We start from the raw sequence: 18,961 nt of genomic DNA, 5'->3' as shown, positions 1-18,961 counted from the left end.
AGTTGATCTTTACTCGGCATCGAAGCAAGGGCGGATCCAGAACACAATTTTTTTGGGGGGGGCCAAAAAAAATGTTGGTCCCCCCAAAAAGTGGGTCAACAAAATTATGGCGTGGGGTTCGAGATGCTCTGTGGTGCGATCTGAGGCAATTTCTGACCACTTTAACCAATGTTTTTTTTTGAGGAAAAGATGGTGGTGTACTCATTGCCTGCCTTTATTGCAATGTCGCATAAAAAAAAATTGGTGTCGGGTTTTTTTTTTTTGGGGGGGGGGATGGCCCCCTTTGCCCCCCCCCCCCCCGATCCGCCCTTGTATCGAAGGCGCTGAAATATCATTTTCAAAGCCAAATCAACGTCCATGGTCGAGTTTCCAGCCAGTCGAAAGTTGTATACATCTTGAATGCGGCGGCCGGTTGTGTAATGCGTGCGAATGGGCAACCAGTGTCGACGGAGAGCTTTGGGAATATCATCAGTCTCTTGCAAGTTTTCTTCGCCGTTATCATCAGCTGGAAACTCGCGGGGATCCTCGGGAACAGTTTCAGGTGACTCAGGACGGGAAATCTGATGTGATAACGGTTCTTCGTGTATTGACGGTGGAATTGCACCGCTTTCGTGGTACGTTTGATGTGTCTCCTCAGGCTGTCAAGTCGACTGAAAGACTGTCACACAGTGGGCAGATGTGCCCCTGTGGTGTCTGTGGTGCCTGTGGTGACGGTAGTGGTACGCCAGTCGGTGATGTTGAAGTAAGGACATTGGGAACAGCCTCCATCATATCAGGCTCTCGCTCCTTATTCTCAGCGATGGATTTATAGGGTTCATGGTTTGGCTCGAACGGTGTAGTAAGATGCCGACACTCCACCGTGGTCGTTTTGTAGATGACACAACATTTGGTTCACCCTCTGGAAAACACCTCCGCATGCTGGACAGATTGACATCTTAACGATTGAGCTTTGGGGAGGCGTACAGTTACTTCCAGCTTCAGCACGTGGCGACTCTCCATTGCCTTGATGCGATATTTGACGTGTGGTGGACGGCAGCTGATCTGCGGTGTGGTTCTTGCGATGCCGTTTTAAGTTGTTGGGACGAGAGAATACTTTGCTGCAAACCGGACAGGTCACGGCCTTCTTGTTGACATTCGGACCGATCTCGTGAAGCTTGCGGTGTCGGATGAGGTTGGTCAATTGACGGAAGACCTTTCCACACGTCCCGCATGGGTATCGTCTACCTTTGACTGCCGTTTCGTTTTGTTCTCGCCCATCCTGTAATCCTTGCTGCTTCACCGCGGCTGACGGCTCGGGAAGAACGTCAACAATCTGCAGAGAAAAACAGAAACAGGATCGTTAGTACAAATATTCACTTACATATATTAACATAAAATGCGATCAATACATAGACATTTTGTTTTTAATTAAATGGATTACTAATTAAGAAAGAAAAACTGTATCCCAACAAGTTGGTTTGTAAAGTATAGTATAATACATGTATATAATGTAGTAATATTTGTTTTCCAGATGGTTGTTTTGTACTTACCATAAGCTGATCTTCATCTTGATCGATGTCCCACTCCTCCTGCAAGCATCGAAGGAACTCCCTGATGGCTCATATTGAAACTTGAGGGTATCTGGGTTTTATAAGAAAAACGAAAATCGTTATTGTAAGAAATTACACCATTTATGTACAAATGTAAATGTGCATGTATTATCGAATACATTACAATTATAGGACACTTACTCGAGACTCAAGAGCGACGTGACGATGTCAATGTCCACATTCAGACTGATCCTCGTGACGACAATCCTCACCTTATCTACTTCCAGATGACGAAAATCTCTCTTTTTTTTACTAAATCTAAAAATAGCGCAGCATATTCATTGTTATGCTAATAAAAGAAAGCTACCTTGAAAATAATGTTTGATTGAATTTTATTTAATTTTTTTTTTATTTTTTTTTTATTTATTTTTTTAGGAAATTTATATTGTTAATGAAATTACATAAAAAAAAAATGGTTTGCGTTCACGTTGGATTATTTTTTTTTTGTATATTACATGGCCATGATTAGAATTAAGATGTGTCGCATTGTCAAGATAAGATTAGTTTACATTGGTCGTTCATATATGATGTATCATTCTTAATTAAACAAACGGTATTATTAAGCTAAATCTGTAACCTTGAAGATCATGTGAACATTTGCAGTAAATTCCGGTTGTAAATTGGCGAAAATGGCGGGTTTTACATGCACCATTATTTTCAGGACACCCTGCACATGCAATTACACAGTGGAGTCAGTACATAACTTTTGTGACCAGTTTTTTTTTCTTTCTTTCTTGTTTGGATTAGGCCACATTGTTCTTAACAACTTTGTGACAATTAGGCCTAATCAAACTCAGTTTTCATGATCGTCATAATTATTATTATCGATGATGAGTGGGAAATAGACGATGTGATTTTTTTCTAGATTATTGAAATTCAGTATGAACGCAACATCACTTGTTAATTTCCATATTCATTAGGTGGCCCTCGACAACGACTGCATCGATTGGACGCAGAACACATGTAGTTAAGTGACTCTGGTGAGAAAAAAAGAAGAAAACAATCGCAAGCAATCACATGAAAAGGATCATAATTGGAATAATGAATAATGAAAGCAAAAGGATGCATTAAAATCATTATAGCGTTTTTTCCCGACAAATTCATGTACAATCAAAACGAGTCTTTAATTTAATATTGTACTGGTTTGATCAGTTTCGTTTCAAGGGGTCTTGAATCAGTATAAGATTTTCCAAAAAAATAATACTAATAGTAATTTGATTCGTGCGTTTTATTATTCATTTTGACAAGTAAGTGTATTTCATTCCAAATGGTCCTTAAAAGTTCATTTCGAGCAATTGTACCCATCATCTGTCAATCAGGTTATCAAGAATTATATTCTATCGAGTGGGAAATATTAATATTTGTTGAACAAGTAAGAAGTTGGATTTTTTTCCACTATAGGTGTGTTTTCTTCTTTTTGTTCTTTTTCTTAATTGATATTGAAACAAGCAAATATGCCTATTTGTTAGTAATTATGTATTTTTCCGTTTGCTCTTGAGATTTACGCGTCGCTGTCAAGACGATCTTAAACATTAAGATCATAAAATCAAGATTATTACCAAAAACAAAAACCCCGACGGGTGTAGGCTACGTAGATTGTATACATGCATATTGCCAAATAACATACGTATTCTGGTCTAAAGAATGTAGAGGATTGCTTCAAAAATTATAATAATTAAAAAAAAAAACCACCAAAAAAAAAAACCCTACGTCGCTATTAATGAGGAGCACGGAGACGTTTAGTCAGTCAATATTTTAACACAAACAAAAGTAATTTTTCTTTGAAAAAAAACACGGACTATTTCTGTAATTAATTTTTTATATATATATATTTATGTATATTTTATTTACAATTCACAATGTCATCAATGTATTATTATTCGGGCTCCTTTTGACTGAAGTTACAAAGAGATCTATAATCGTAAATAAAATATCTGCGACAAGTAATGAGACTCCAATGCGCATGCGTTTTACGTTTAGCAAAGATCCACATTTACGACTGAACTGTTTAGTAAATGTGGTGTTAACGCCTTATTGACGTTTTCATAGGTAAGAATTGTACATGTCTCGAAATTTAAAAGTACGGATTCTTATATTTATATAAAGAGAGAATTCATGATACAGGAATATGTGTGCCTGTCTGATAAGCACAGCACACGGACGGTTTCTGTGCATTTTCGCAGTGATATGCTAGGTTTAACGTTATCCATATCGTACTGTTAACCCAACAATTGCATTATAATGCGAGTGTCCCAATGTCTTATTCCTGATTCATGACTCATTTCATGTGATATTCCCTAAAATATTTTGGGAGATAAATGTCATAATGGTATGACATTTGATTTAGCACTAGCAGGGTTGGGTAAGCCTCTTCTAGCTCCCCAAAGTTTGGGAACATGTGTACGATTCTATTCCATCCAATGATTGGGTGTTATGCTCCCATTCTCCTCAGAAATTGGGTACGTAATTCTTTTATCCAAAAGGTTTGGTATACACATGCCGTTATCTCCCCAACTCTTTGCTTCTATTCTCCCCAAAGGTTGGGTTACGTGCTCCTGTTCGCTGTCCGAGGGCCGGGCCAGATTGGGCACGATATACTCCTATTATATCCAAGGATTGGGGTACGCTCCTTAATTCTCCAAGCATTGTTGGAGGCTTTTTCTACCTACAATAAAATTATCCACAATATCCACATAATTATGCTAAACAGCTGGACAGACTGATTTTTTTTTTTTTACACCTTCTCATCTATACAGATAATGACAGACAGTTGCTGACAGGGTGAAGATGGTATTTGGGAGCGAAGTTCACTGAGCAGTGGATCACAAGAAGCAGGCCATACCACGACCACCCACCTCAAAAGCCCTGGATGTTTGCTAAAGAGCGCACCTGCAAGTACCAAGCTGTTTCCTTCCCCTATAGCTTCAAAAAAAAAAGCTGTCTAGAGTCTCAGAATCATAGTAGAGAAAAATATGTTTTGATTGCAAATTTGGAGCTTTGTTCCGACCAGTATGAGACATTTAATAAAAGGATAATGCTGTTTTCTTTTCGTTTTATTTGTAAGAAGCTTAAAGAACTTCTGCCGCAAGTAAATTTAAAGAAATAATGTATTTGAGAGTGAAAAAAAAATGAAAACTCAAACAGGCACGGTAATAAATGTGTTTTGTAGACGCCATCAGGCACGAAAGAGCTAATTAGAAGTAAAGCAGCTCTTGGTGCATTCACAACAGTTTTTTTATTTACCTTTGACTCTCAATTTTGATTTGAGCTCTTCAGTTTGATGAAGTAGTTAGAAGTGAGGCTTTTGTTTAGCCAACGAGTGTTTTCATTAGAAATTGAGATATTTGTGAATCTTTATTTTATGTATTTATTTTTGAACTGAGGATTTGCTGTGGTGTTTGTTTGGTGTTCATAAATAAAGAGGGAAAAACGAAATAAACATTTTTCGGAAGTGATTTATTAAAGTCTGTGCTAACTAACTGTTGGATAAAAAATGCCCATTTTTTGGTTGAATCAAGTCCCAACAACTGAGCTTTTGCAATGGATTTATGCCCAACAATTTATAAAAATGTACGAGAATTTACCAACAAGTGGTCGTAAACTGGATTCACAGTTGCCCAATTATTGTACAGCTGGATCCCAACTACTAAAGGCCCTGTCACACTGTCTGCGATCTTATATGCGCTCTCACTGCGTCCTTGAAAAATAGCTGGGGTGCAACAACAACTACTAGATCGCAACGACAACTACATAGGTCGCCAGATGGGCGCCAGAGGGTCTTAATTGTCTTCGATGAGCGCAAAGGTCTTTGAACATGCTCAAAACAATCGCAACACCTCTGCGCTCTGGCCAGGGCGCCCTAATGACGCAACTCGGGCGCTGTGCGAGCGTGAATCGTGCGACATTGAAGTGGGTGAGGCAGCTTAGGCGCAAGGCAGTCGATGTACTCCCCCCCCCCATGAGAAAGTAACTCGACTGCGATGAATCTGTTGAATAATTTTTGAAACTGGACTATGTATTGACCGTTTTGTCGTGGTATACAGCGCAAGTGACCGTTATACAGCGCAAGTGACGTCACATGAGCGTATTTTGGTCGAACAGAGAGCGCGACGCGAGCAATTAGGACGTATCAACAGCGAGCAGAGCGTAGTGCAGGTGCGGTGACAGCGCAGCGGCAGCGACTAGATCGAGTAATTGAGCTTGACAGAAGCGCATAGAGACTAGAGAGCGAGTTGAGAGCATCGTAAGCGCGAGAAGAGCACAGTATGAGCGTAGCTTGAGCTTCTTTGAGACAGAAAATTGTCATTTTCTTGCGTCCTCGCTGCGATTGTTAAATTTATGAGAGAAAAAAATGGTCGCCGTAAGGTCTCCTATGAGAGCGCATATAATGTGACAGGCCCTTAAGCAGTCGTTCTGAATTCCCCAATAAATTAGCAAAAATTGTTAGTCAACAATTGGGTAACTGTTACTGCCCGAAAAATGGGAAACCTATAATTACCAATCCTTAGGCACACTAGGCCTACCAAGGGTTGGGCAGTAGTACATAACCAACTTTTGAGAAAGTGGTTTGCTTAATTATTTAGTAAAGACATTGCCCAACGACCGTTGGGTAATAATTGCGCAATAGATGTTCATGTTGACTATTGAACAAACTTTGGGCAATAAGTTGGGCATTCTTTTGCCCAATGTTCTAACAGTGTAGTAACCTTGTTTGAAAAAAAATGAGGTTAATTGCATTTACCGTTTGTCTTTTGTGAACCTTTTTACTGCGGTACCCGATTTCAGTTTTTTGTCCGCGAGGCGTCTAAAAAAATAATGCGTACTCCGGGAGCACAAAATGCGTCCCCAGAGCCGTTCTTTCTATGAGGATATAGAGCTGAGACATGCATTGCCTTGCAGGGTTGCCAAGTAGAGGGCAGAGCTGCAATTAATGAAGGACACAGTAACTAGTATAGCCCAGAAAAAACTTTGTATTTAAAGAAGTGAAAAATAAAAATAAACCGTGAACTAAAGTTCAGTCAGTTTTAAACCTGCGTTGTCTATAATTGTACCGTTTCCGCTCGTATATGCAAAATTCTGTTGCCTCGTGGACAAAAACGTAAATCGGGTACTGCAGAAAAAAAAGGTTTAAAAAGGCAAGCGGTAAGTCCAATTAAAAAGTTCAAAACTTCAAAACTTCAAAAAGATGGCTCCTTTGCAACATTGCAGTGTTTTTTTACTAACACTGAATTATGAAATCGTCTGACAAACACTATACACTGTACCAGCGACAAAACACAAAAAGCCCTCCAACGGTCCGTAACCTTGGACTACCAGTGACACTGACAGCTCTGCTCTAATGCGCACTCGTTACCGAGTAATAGCTGGGTATTTGTGTCATAATCCAGACGATCTCTCACAAACAGTTCAAAGATTAAAATCCGCTATCAGATAAACTGACATTGGCGGATCTCAAGTTTCGTAAATGTTAGTATGTTACCATGGAGTGGGTATTTCCGGGTGAATCACGGGTGCGAGTCTTTAATATGGCAGCAACAACCAGCTCGTCACCCCGACTCTGACCCCAGGTGAGTCACGTCCATAATAAACGCAACTCAAAAGGCACACACACAGCACCAGAATACGTCTGGCATCCATTGTCTCATAACCAACAATCACTTTTGTGTACCCACCGGAAACTGAGCAAGCTTCATAAATATTATAAAAGTGAGGTCGCGCCTGGTGGCACATTGGTACTGTGCTTTGAGACAGCTTCTCTTACTGGCTGGTGTAACGTGTTCTGAGCTAGTTAAGTGCGAAATTATCAGTCAAACCTGCTGCCCAGATTGCAGTGCTGGCCCAGTTTCCGAGAACTTGTACCGAGCTTTAGCACGAAGTATGCACCGTTTGGTCCATATCTGGCCCCGCGTGGTCTTGGCTGCTTGCCTGGTGGTGGGACTCTACGGCAGTGTCGTGTCTGCACGAGGCTTCGTTACCAACCAGTTACGGGAATACTTTGTGGCTGCCGTGGAGATTGAGTGGGACTATGCTCCATCGGGGAGAAATCTCATCAAGAACACTGACATCCACGAGGGAAGGTAAGGAGATCAGTGGTTATATCCCCTTACAAACTTTACAGCCAGAATCCCAGGCCGTGCCTGAATCTGCGGCTGCGGTTCGGCTTAGCTTAGGCTTCTGCTGTTGGCGCCTGCACTGCTGTTAGTGAAGTCGGTTTTAGTCGATTGATTGACTGGATTCTTAATGACTGACTTGCTTTAGTCACTGTACTTAATGTTTACGCATGAGTCTTGCTTCCGATGTCTTAAGTTATACTCTTTTCGGCGTACGTTGTACTCGAGTCACAAAATTCAATCATATATATCACTTTATAATTATAGTGCCTTTTTTTTCAAAGGCTTGCGTCGTACATTGTTCCGATAATTAATGATTTGCCGATTACAATGAAAATAATATGAACGCGTGATAGATTTTGCCGGGATGTGTTAGTCTGTTTATGAAAGCATAGGATATGGAGACAAAAGTTTCAGGAGACTTATTTCCGACTATACAAGTAAAGTCGCTCTGAACAAGGCTCCTCGATTCGGGTAAGATAATTAATTGGGTATTTATTTTTTCGAGTTTCACCCCCCAAAATAGAGTTGTTTTCCGATTGCTACATTTTTGTAGCAACGTAAAAGTTAGTCACTTTTTAATAAAACATCGAACAAAATATTCTCGTTTTAGTTGCATTAATAATTCGCAAATTTCGAATTATTTGCGGCCTGTCAATAATTTGGTTATCGCATGCAGCGCATGTTGTTCTTTAAATAATATTTTGTGCGTTACAGGCGCAAAAGCGACGCAAAACGAAAGCCTTTTTTTCCAAAGGGTTGCATGACACCCAAAATCGCCAAAAAAATGTGTTTGTTTTTTCTTTGAAATAAAACATACATATTGTAACTTCGTGAGGAACAAAAAAACATTTGTAAGACCGAGCACAGATTATGCTTTTAGTAGAAAACAATGTCGGACTCGGGAACATAACGGGATTTCCCCTAATTTTTCACCTGCGTAATGCGATCCCGGTGTCACGGTCTCACTTCTCCGGCGTGCTAGCTTCTCCAGGTGGATTCGGCGGACAGTTGAGCACGTTACAGTGCACATTACATGAGCACGATTCATGCTCATGTGTCCGCTGTGCTTACTTTTCCTCGGGCTGTATTACCAAGCAGTGAGGGACATCCAAGAATGTGTTATGTAACACTTCCCGCATGGTCTTGCAAGCGTTCTGATTTGTGTTCCCAGCGTACGTCATGCATGTGTGTGTGTTCATGGAGGAATAATTAAGAACGAACTCCTTGGTCCGTGTTCCTTGCTCGTTCGTGGTCCATTTTGTCTTTATTTTTGCAACCATGCGGCTTAAATAAAATGTGCATTTCAAGTCTTTTTTGGTTATTGGGATTTGACTGGTACCTTGTAACTATGCATACAAATATCCTATGATATTACGTGCACCAGTACAACCCCGAAGAACTCAGCACACAAATAAAGTTGACCAAAATGTACACCACTGCGCAATTTTGTGCATGCGTGTTGAAGCGAAATTTCCCTTTCGGAGAAGCTAGCACGCCGGAGAAGTGAGACCGTGACACCGGGCGCATGCGTGGCATGATCACGGACGCGGGAAAGAACCATTCCGCTCGATCGAGTGAGAAGCGTGGGCAAAGGTCGCATTAAGTCTGGAGGTTGAAAAGGCCATCGAGATTTATTGATGGGGTATACTTTAACTTGGGATTTGTCCATGGTACAAGGCAGCCGTTTTGGTCATCACTGTCCGGCTGTTGTATTTACCTTCCGTTACCGCAAACCGCAACAAAGAGCTTGATTCTGGAACGATGATTTGACTTTACTTTGTTTGAAAACTTGGCACATACGCCTATACCGCGCTTGAATTAGCCTTAATTAGTCAAGTCCCACGCGCCTATACCCGGACCCCATCCGGACACGTAACGCACCCCGGATGCTGGCACATAAAAAGACTAGCACGAGCGGCAAAGCCGCGAGGGCCTTAGCCTTGACCAATGCTGTCAAGCCAAGCTTTTTCCCTGAACTGTCCGTCAGCCGTTGCTGTCAAGCCAAGCTTTCAGTTTCAGTTCCCTGAACTGTCCGGCAGCCGTTTTACCCTACTTGTCACGGCAACGTACGCCGCTCGCAGCCCCCGGCCCCTGGCTAGCTAGCTCCGCTTGCGAATTGCCTGTACTGCGCGCGCGATATGCTCCTAACACAAATCCGCACACGGACGTACGTACACGTACATGTACAGAACATGTACATGTACATGTACATGTACATGTACAGTATACAGTAACCATGCCGTGGGAGCTGTCACACGGAAGACAGCCTTGACGCAACCGTTTCTGCTCATTATGATAATAAGTATGCGCTATGGTAAATAGTCTTCTCTCATTGGATAATGGCTGACGATAAAATAAATATTCATCACTACTGCGTGAAGTCGAAGGGTCAATAAACTTTGTACACGTGCGTGTGGTTTGTGTTGTTTGCGCAGTAAAAGCTAGCTCAGTAGCTGTCAAACTTGTACTGTACATTTAGTTGTGGGTGTATCCTTGGTTAAAGCAGTGGCCTTGATTCCTTTGCGACTTAGGGAGTCCAACTGATCTTTCATTAAGGCGGTGAGGGGTGAAATTACGAGGGCTATGCAAAAACTACTCTCGTCCACGTTCGCTCCTCCTTGTCGTGCTTGTTGCAGGCCGAGCTGCCAAAGAAATTCACAGCAGTACGGCGCTGCTTGAAAAATCGCTGATTTACCGAACCCGGTCGGCAAATTGACGAAGACATCGTGTCCTTGAAGAAAGTATTGAAGTGCAGTCCGTTGTTCAGGACGAAAATCGTCAATTTGTAGCTTATCGGCCGCAGAATTGAGACATCCATTTAGGCTTACTTCTGAAACCTCCATTTTGTTCGGTTACTGCAGCACGACAATGTGTACACACGTACACATGTACATGTACATTATGTACAGTATGTACATGTATAATACAACGCATCACACACACACATCGTTCGTTCAACACGCGCACGCACAAGACGAAGCGAAGTAACATGAATATGCATGTTTGGGTCAAAGTGCACGGGCTGTGATTGGCTATCGTGTAAAATATGTGCATCAGAAATTTTCGGCCGATATTGGCCGAAAACGTAAAGAAACACATAAGAAATTGGCGACGGTTGCGTCAAGGCTGTCTTTCGCCTCGACTGCGACTGCGTATTGGTTACTGCATGGGGTGCACGTAGTACGTACGTACGTACGTACGTAGGTACTGTATACGTACCGGCAAAGCGCGCGGCGTACGTGTGCCGTGACAAGTACAGTACAGGCAAGCGGAGCTAGCCAGGGGGCTGCTAGCGGCGTACGTTGCCGTGACAAGTAGGGTAAAACGGCTGCCGGACAGTTCAGGGAAAAAGCTTGGCTTGACAGCATTGGTCAAGGCTACGAGGGCCTTTACTATCTCGTGGAACTAATCACTTATTCATTTATTCACGTAATATAAATCAAGCAATATAAACCAATCATGGCTACATCAGCTGAACAAAATTGTATAGTTGTCAGCAAATCATACGAAAGAAGAAGAACCAATCATCTAACGGTGGTTTGCGGTTACCAGCAACAGCACGCGTGCGCGCCATGGCGCGCGTGCTTTCTGGCGCCAGACGACGGCTGATTTACGTTAGTAATTCTGCATTTGCATTGGTCAATTCACAACGGGTAATGCATTATGCATGTCTACCAAATCGGTAGACAAAATGTGAAGAAAAACATAGGCCTAAGCGTTCTCCACGAGATGGTAAAGGCCCTCGCGGCTACGCCGCTCGTGCTAGTCTTTTTACGTGTCAGCATCTGGAGTGCGTCACGTGTCTGGGTAAGCGCGTGGGACTTGACTAAAGGCTACGTGGCACTTGACTAGAAACTTACCGGGGACTACCCGGGGGTTTCCAAATTTCAATATGGAAGTCCCCGGCTATGTCCCCGCTAGTCCAGGGTCCCCCGGGGTGCGGGTTACAATTGACAAGTGAATAAGTATGATGAACTTCTCTTTCGATTTTTTTTTATGTGTGATACATTAAGGCCTAAATTAACAGTGACTGATGGATATGATTTTCTCAAAGTTTAGGTATTCGACAACAGGCGCGGATCCCGGGGGGGGGAGGAAAAAAAAAAAAAAAAAAACCTGCTCTGTGCAAAAAAAAAAAATTCATAGAAATGTGTTGAAAATAATGCGAACCCCCCCCCCACCCCACCCTGCTGTGACACCCAAAAAAATAATATGTTAATTATGTCCGCCTGCACAAAATACGGACAGAGCCAGCTTGGTAAGGGGGTATATGTACACTATTCTGTAATATAGTGTTAATTATCGTCGGATTTGAACAGCGCCCCCATTAAAAGTATGGTACGAGGCCCCCCCCCCCCCCCCCCCCCCCCCCCCTCATTGATTTTCGGAGGATAAGTGTCCGGAGAAAAAACCTGTCTACGTTTCAGAATTGTTTTCCTGATGAAACACCCCCCCCCCCCTGCAAACATTCCTGGATCTGCCCCGGCCTGGACAACTTGAATTATAAAGGGAATATAATGCATGGATGTACCACCTACCGAGAAGAGAGTTTGGTGCTCTAAATATGCAAATGCGAAACCTCTTTGCAAGACTTGATATTAGGAAAACGTATCCGGTGTTGCTCAATGAGGTGGCTTAGAAACCAACTTATATAGAAATCTTTTGTTCTATCTTTCTCAGAATTTTAATTGCGACTAAACACCCATAAAGGAGCAGCAAATACAAGTACAATTCGACTACTACCGAGTGTTTTTCCAGTTAAGAATTCCTATTGGAAAGCAGTTTCCTCTTGCGTGCTATTCAAGCGTAGCCTTTAGTCAAGTCCCACGCGCTTAGACAATTCATGATTTTCTGATTTCTCAATCCCCACGCATTCTGATGCATGTCGTTCATGTACATATAGGCTAGTGATTTTCCGAAGGTAAGTCCCAGAGTAACTGCTTGGAAGTCCCGGTACATGTATTAGCCCCGGGCAATGCCCCGGCCGGCGGGGCATGCTTTTTGGAAATCCCCGGGTATCGCCCCGGCTTGCGGGGCAACCCCTTTGGAAGTCTCGGGTCAGTCCCGGGGTAATGTCCAGGGTAGCGGGGCACCTTTTTCTCGGAAACCCTTGGGTAGGTCCCCGCTAGTGCCCCGCTATAGCCAGGGTCCCCCAGGGCGCGGGTTTTATTTTATAGCCGACTGTAAGCGCAGAAACGGTAGGCGTAAGGCCGGTCCATAAACTTCACGACTGCAGCAATTTAAGATTCTTTGTAACGTTCTCCACTGCGTGAAGGAGGAACAAGTCTGTAATAGTAAGGATATGTTGTGCTAAAATATCGATGAATTGTGCAACTTTTCATAAAAGCGTGAAACTGTGCACGGACGTTTATATTCATAAGATGAGTGTTTTAAATGTGTGCACAACTTGTTTACCGGTCCGGCTGGACTAGCATGCACGGTAAGCAAGGAACTTTTTGGCTGACGCACGCACTGCATGCAGACACACACACAGACATACTAAACGCACATCCCGTTTTTAAGGATTCCAGGCTTTCGGTGTAAGCACAAAAACGGTGATCATAAGTGTTCTGTGGTTAGCAGAGACATGATATTTGTCCCGGATGGACCCAAACACGTCACTTGATCCATGTATAAGCCTTGGGCAGATTTATAAAATACTTTTTCTTCATTTTATTCAGACAGAAATAGGGGGAGATTTTCAATTGAAGTGTGCATGCATGAAAGGAAACGAGCCGTACAAGCAGTGGAGCACGACGCTGACTTCATTTGATTGCTGTGGCCTTATTTCATGCATCGATAGCTCACCCGATCCGACCTAATTTCAGAGTTGCTCTCCCCGTGAGATTATTCTCGAGGTCCACCCCTAAAAAAAAAAAAAAATCCTTTTCAAAATGGATTTATTGAAGAGTGAAGGAACGTAAACAAGTCACAAGACGATACTGATCATGACGAAAGAGAGGGAATCAATGTCCGACACTTTTCGAATCTGCGGCGGTCGGTAAAAGGGAGATATCTGGCGGGTTCAATTTGTCTGTCGTCAATTTCGTTAACCCCCAGCCCCTCGCAACTCCACCCCCACCAATAAATAAATTATTGTGCCTGTCATTTGACAAAACGACGACTTCCAAAAAGGTTCAAAACAATACCGGATTGGTTGTCATATCAAAAGTAAAGCGATGCACTATATCATTGGCTTTTAAAAAACCTATCCCATACTTTTAGCGTTCCTCGTTTAGTGAGCGTGAAGTCGTTTTCATCGCCAAAGAAAAGGGGGTAATATGTGGTGAATGTAACTTGATGCTCCTGAAAAGACATCTCATTTTACGAAAGACTCCTTTATATCATAATGACTGAAAATAACTCTGGAGTTTTATGTGAGAGGCTACGTTGGCCATTTCGCACAATAAAGCTTTATAGTGCAGCCACTATGTTCTTGTGTTTGTAATTTTTTATTTTTTTGTTAATGAATTTCTGCGTATAGAGTTCTTAAAAAGTACAAAGTACGTAGTACTTGATAACCGACACCATAGGCATTGTGTAACTTTATACAGTATTAAAAAAATGGGACATGTATAGGCTGCATGTATATGAGCAATAAAGTCTTAGTCTCAGTTGTCCCGGGACACCAGGGTTGCAACTTCGGTGTTCACAGAGAAAATTAGCTTATTTTGTTTCGAATGCATAACGTTAGACCTAACGTTTAGAAAGTTAGCCGGTTTGGAGAAAAATAAAAAATCGAATTTGAAGAGCATTGGGGAACGCAACTTCAATCATTACGATAGATACAAAGTTCACTGTATATGCAAAAAAGTCAAAACGCGACCTATTTACTTTTGTGTCACGATCGTGTTGATTTTTCCTGGCGAAGAAAATGTTCAGATGGCCACGCCCGTTGCGCACTCCATGAATTTATCGCTCGACGTTACCAGATCACAAATGCTTTTATTTTCCTCGAGTAACATCCAAAACTATATGTAGATTTTGATTTACTGATCGAGTTGGCTATACGTTAATCCTAAATAATAGGCCTATACCCATGGGTACGAAGAATCAATTTTCTTTTTGTTCCCATTGTCGACAAACATCGAGATCCCGATTGCTTGCTGTAATTATGATAGGGTAAATGCTCCTGGGTTTCGCCAGGATTTGTGTCTTGGGTGGGGGTAGGGATTTTTTTTTGGGGGGGGGGGAGAACTCGGCAGTATACCATGGAGAAAGGAACCCATACTTAGAGCGAGAGAAGACCATGCCCATGGAGGTGCGGACATTAGTTGATGCGTGGAGGCGTTATTCAAAGCAATAAGCTTAATTTGGAAAAATAAACCTCAACGATGTGGAAACCTTTAAAGTATAAATTTGATCCTTAACCATGTAATGCAAGGGTAGTTAAGTCATGCACGTGAATGTTTCTTTGCCCCAATAATAGTGGTATGATTCGGCAGATTCGGGAAAAACGCACTTTGGTTAGGACACCACCAACAAAGTAGCTGAAACTAGAACATTCAGCCTCATCCCGTTCCAGACGTTCTCTGTGTTTATTCTCCATATTGTTTGACTTGTCTTGATGTAGTTATGAGGCAGACTTTCTCCTTAACGGAACCCACCGCATTGGACGCAAATACAAGAAGGCTGTGTACAAGCAGTACACAGACGCTACTTACACAGAGGAGATTGCCAAACCGGAATGGCTTGGTTTCCTGGGCCCGATACTCTACGCGGAGGTGGGCGACACCATGTTTGTCCACTTCAAGAATATGGCTAGCAGACCTTACACCATGCATCCACATGGCATGAAGTATGAAAAGGACTCTGAAGGTAAGTGGATAGGTTTCGTATCGTGGGGGAATTTTGGTACCAGTGAAACTTGGTGAATTGGTTACCCACTCTATTGATGGTAATCAATGATGCGACATTTAGAGTTCAAATTCTAGGGGGAGGGAGGGGTCACTTTGGTGTCATTGTTTTAAGTGGGGTACTCGTTGACATAAGGTTTTGTCATAATAATAGTTGCAGTAAATGTCAAGATCTCCCCCCCCCCAAAAAAAAATTCTAACAGGAGAGAGGACACATGCCTAGCTACATGTAGTGGCTCATATGCCCCACCCCTAGTCCGAAAAGTTGGGACTCTCAATACTGTCCCAAAACTTAAAAGAATTGAAAACATGCAACACAAGAAAATAGACTGGCACCTAAAACAACCAGTCCAACACAGCTTCAGTACTGCATCAATCAACCATGCCGAAAGAATTTAAGAAACATGTGGCATGAACCGGGAACTAGTCTTAATTTACTACACATTTCCCGACAGTCAGCCACCAGACTAATGACAATGAATGAAGAGGTCAGTCTTTTCAAATATGGTTGGACATGTGCCAGTCTAGTCTTTAGACCTCATTTTGAAATCACTTGACTTCCCTCTCATGTGCAAAATATTGAAGAAAAGTCTCCTTTACAAGTTGAATTGAGTCTGCAAACTTGGTTGGTGAAATACTGAGGACCTTTTCTTTGCCCAGTGGAATTTTTGGAGGAAGTTTCTGGGGCAGACAGGGCTCTGGAGTGCTCTGAAACGTGCAAAACTAAATCAGGCCAACTTTACCCACAGTTTAGCCAGAAACTTCCTCCAAAAATTCCACTGGGCAAAGAAAAGGTCCTCAGTATTTCACCAACCAAGTTTGCAGACTCAATTCAATTTTTAAAGGAAACTTTTCTTCAATATTTTGCACATGAGAGGGAAGTCAAGTGATTTCAAAATGGGGCTAAATACTAGACTGGTACATGTCCAACCATGGTCCAACTATTTGAAAAGACTGACCTCTTCATTCAGTGTCAATAGTCTGGTGGCTTGACTATGGAGAAATGTGCAGTAAATTGAGACTAGTTCCCGCTTCATGCCACATGTTTCTTAAATTCTGTTGGCATGGTTGATTGATGCAATACTGAAGCTGTGTTGGACTGGTTGTTTTAAGTGCCAGTCTATTTTTTTTTTGGCATATTTGTTTTCAATACCTTAAGTTTTGGGACTCTCATACACAGTATTGAGAGTCCCAAATTGTCGGACTATGTCTGCCCCACCCCTATAGATAGTCATGCTGGTGATGTATACATTTCTGTTAAATGTAAGTTACTGACAAATCAATGTTTCGATCGGAGGGGGAGGGATTGATGATTTTGCCATGTGCATGTACTCAGAGGGAGAATTTTTCAATGTACACTAGCTTTTATCCCTGAAAAAATTTAGAACGGAGGGGAAAAACTGCAATCCCCTCCCCTCCCAATTCAATCCTTCTCCTGCAACAAAACGGCGAAATGATACCTACATGTACATGTACGACTGCACAAAAACAAATACATGATTGTCTGAAGGTCTTACAGGAAGGTGGATGTTGGGTTGAGATAAGTATGGGGGAAACCTCAACGGAAGCTCATGTACTAGCTGTTTTATTCTGTTTATTCCATTTGATCAAGGAAATCGTCATGCTGAATTCAGGATGTATCCCAGGAAATTGATACAACTTGACCCAATTCTTTATTGTGCAATCCTTTCACTAAATCGTAGAGATGTGCTATGTCAATAAGTATAACTCTTTAGTTGATAGTTCGTGTAGTGTTTATTAGTCATCAACCAATGACAACAGCGGCTGCAAAGTAAAGGAAAAGATTACATTATGAATCATAGTTCTATATGCCCCCCAAGTCTTTGGGAATAACAAAGGCTAACAATTCTAGGAAGAAAAGATTCCAAATGTAACAGACATAACTATGTAACCTAAAGAAATGCACAGATTGCAAAGGCGTGAACATGAACAATAAGCAAAGATCGAAACAAGAATAAGCATAGGTTATAGGAAGAAAACTGTAGCTGTAACTTTGGCTATATAAAAAAAAAGAAGAAGAAAACAAAAGTCCAGAGTATATGGGTGTCCTATAGTTCATCCCTAAGCCTGGCCGGCGGTCGTGACAAGCGAGTGGATCGGCGAGGGGCAGTCAAGGAGCGGTCCAGGGGTGGCAGATCCACTGTCGGGGCCAGGTGTTCCTTCAGACCAGGAGTATTGTGTGGCAGGAGGCCGCGGAGTGCACGGGGAACGGAGCCTGGGTGGGACTGGCTATTGGGTGGACGCGTGGTGGCCACGGTGGGTGTCACAGGTGAGGTGGGAGTCGGTTCCAAGCCATCCGGGGTTGGAGGATGGTTAGTGCGGGTTGGCTGGGAGACGGCTGGAAGCATCGCAGGTGGTGTGGCTGAGGCGTCCTGCGGTAACTGGTTGTTGGCCTGCACCAGAGGGGTTGCTTTTGGGTGCTGGCTAGCTGCATGCGACCCCGGCAGCAAAGGTGTTGGGCCGGGTGCCATTAGGAGGGGCGCACGTGGAACGACAGGCAAGTACTTCCGCAAGAATCGCCTGTTGCGTAGGGTGACTCGACCAGATCCATCAACCCTCACGACATACTGGTCGAATTGCCTCACCTCCACCACAACCCCGGTCTTGTCCCACTTGGTCGGGTGTGGTCCGGTCTGGTTTTGGATACGCACGCAGTCGCTGACAATCAGTGGCGTGAGGGGACGGGTGTGCTCTGAGAGACGCTCTGCAGCGCGCATGTGCCGGTTGCGCAGTGCCTCCTCGCGGGATGTGAGTGTCTCCCGCCATGTGCTGTGTGGGTTGTACTTCCCAGGGTGGATGGGTATGAAGTCACGGATGGGACGCCCGAAGACGCACATAGCAGGGGAGAGGTGTGTGTCATGGTCGGGCATGTTGCGGTACTGGAGCATGGCACGCTGAAATTCATCAGTGTTAAGTGTGCCTTCAGCGTCAGTATTGTCAGTGATGAGGCGCTTCACAGTCTTGACGCCCACTTCAGCACGGCAGTTGCTGTGGGGGAAGGCGACGGATGAGATGCGGTGACACACGCCCCAGTTGCGGAGGAAAGCGCGGGTGGACCCTGCGGTGAACTCTGGGCCACCGTCTGAGGACAGTTCATCGCTGATTCCATAGGTCACGAAGGTGCGGCGCAATGCAGTAATGAGTCCATTGGCGCCGTTGGCTGCCTGTTCGACGATTGGCCAGTTGCTGTACCTATCCACCACCACCAGGTAGTGACAGCCGCGGTAGGTGAAGTAGTCAGCGGCAATGCATTGGAATGGATAATCGGGCTGGACGGGAGGCGTTGGCGGTGCGCCTGGCTGTGATGGCGCCATACGGTTGCAGGGAGAGCAGCGTGCCCGTGTATCGGTGATGGCGGGGGTCATACCTGGCCAGAAGAATG

The 18,961-nt window shown here is 43.3% G+C and overlaps 2 protein-coding genes across 2 annotated transcripts in view; one reads left to right on the top strand and one right to left on the bottom strand.

Moving 5' to 3' along the window:
• Nucleotides 1–310: 310 nt before the first annotated feature.
• Nucleotides 311–1,926, bottom strand: LOC119728746 (zinc finger protein 701-like). Its single transcript, XM_038201115.1, has 2 exons — nucleotides 1,530–1,926; nucleotides 311–1,312 (listed from the first exon to the last, which is right to left on the bottom strand). Exons 1-2 carry the CDS (start codon nucleotides 1,530–1,532, stop codon nucleotides 815–817), a joined length of 501 nt encoding a protein of 166 aa, XP_038057043.1. The 5' UTR covers nucleotides 1,533–1,926; the 3' UTR covers nucleotides 311–814.
• Nucleotides 1,927–7,466: 5,540 nt separating this feature from the next.
• The window catches only part of LOC119728745 (hephaestin-like protein), a 36,681-nt gene continuing 25,186 nt past the window's right edge, over nucleotides 7,467–18,961 (top strand). The window contains exons 1-2 of the mRNA XM_038201114.1: nucleotides 7,467–7,666; nucleotides 15,276–15,520. Coding sequence (XP_038057042.1) covers nucleotides 7,467–7,666; nucleotides 15,276–15,520 — 445 coding nt within the window. The remainder of the gene's footprint in view (nucleotides 7,667–15,275; nucleotides 15,521–18,961) is intronic.

The sequence above is a fragment of the Patiria miniata genome, unplaced genomic scaffold (assembly GCF_015706575.1).
Source record: "Patiria miniata isolate m_02_andy unplaced genomic scaffold, ASM1570657v1 HiC_scaffold_20, whole genome shotgun sequence".
Classification (NCBI taxonomy): Eukaryota; Metazoa; Echinodermata; class Asteroidea; order Valvatida; family Asterinidae; genus Patiria; species Patiria miniata.
This window is presented reverse-complemented; position numbering and strand designations above follow the sequence as displayed.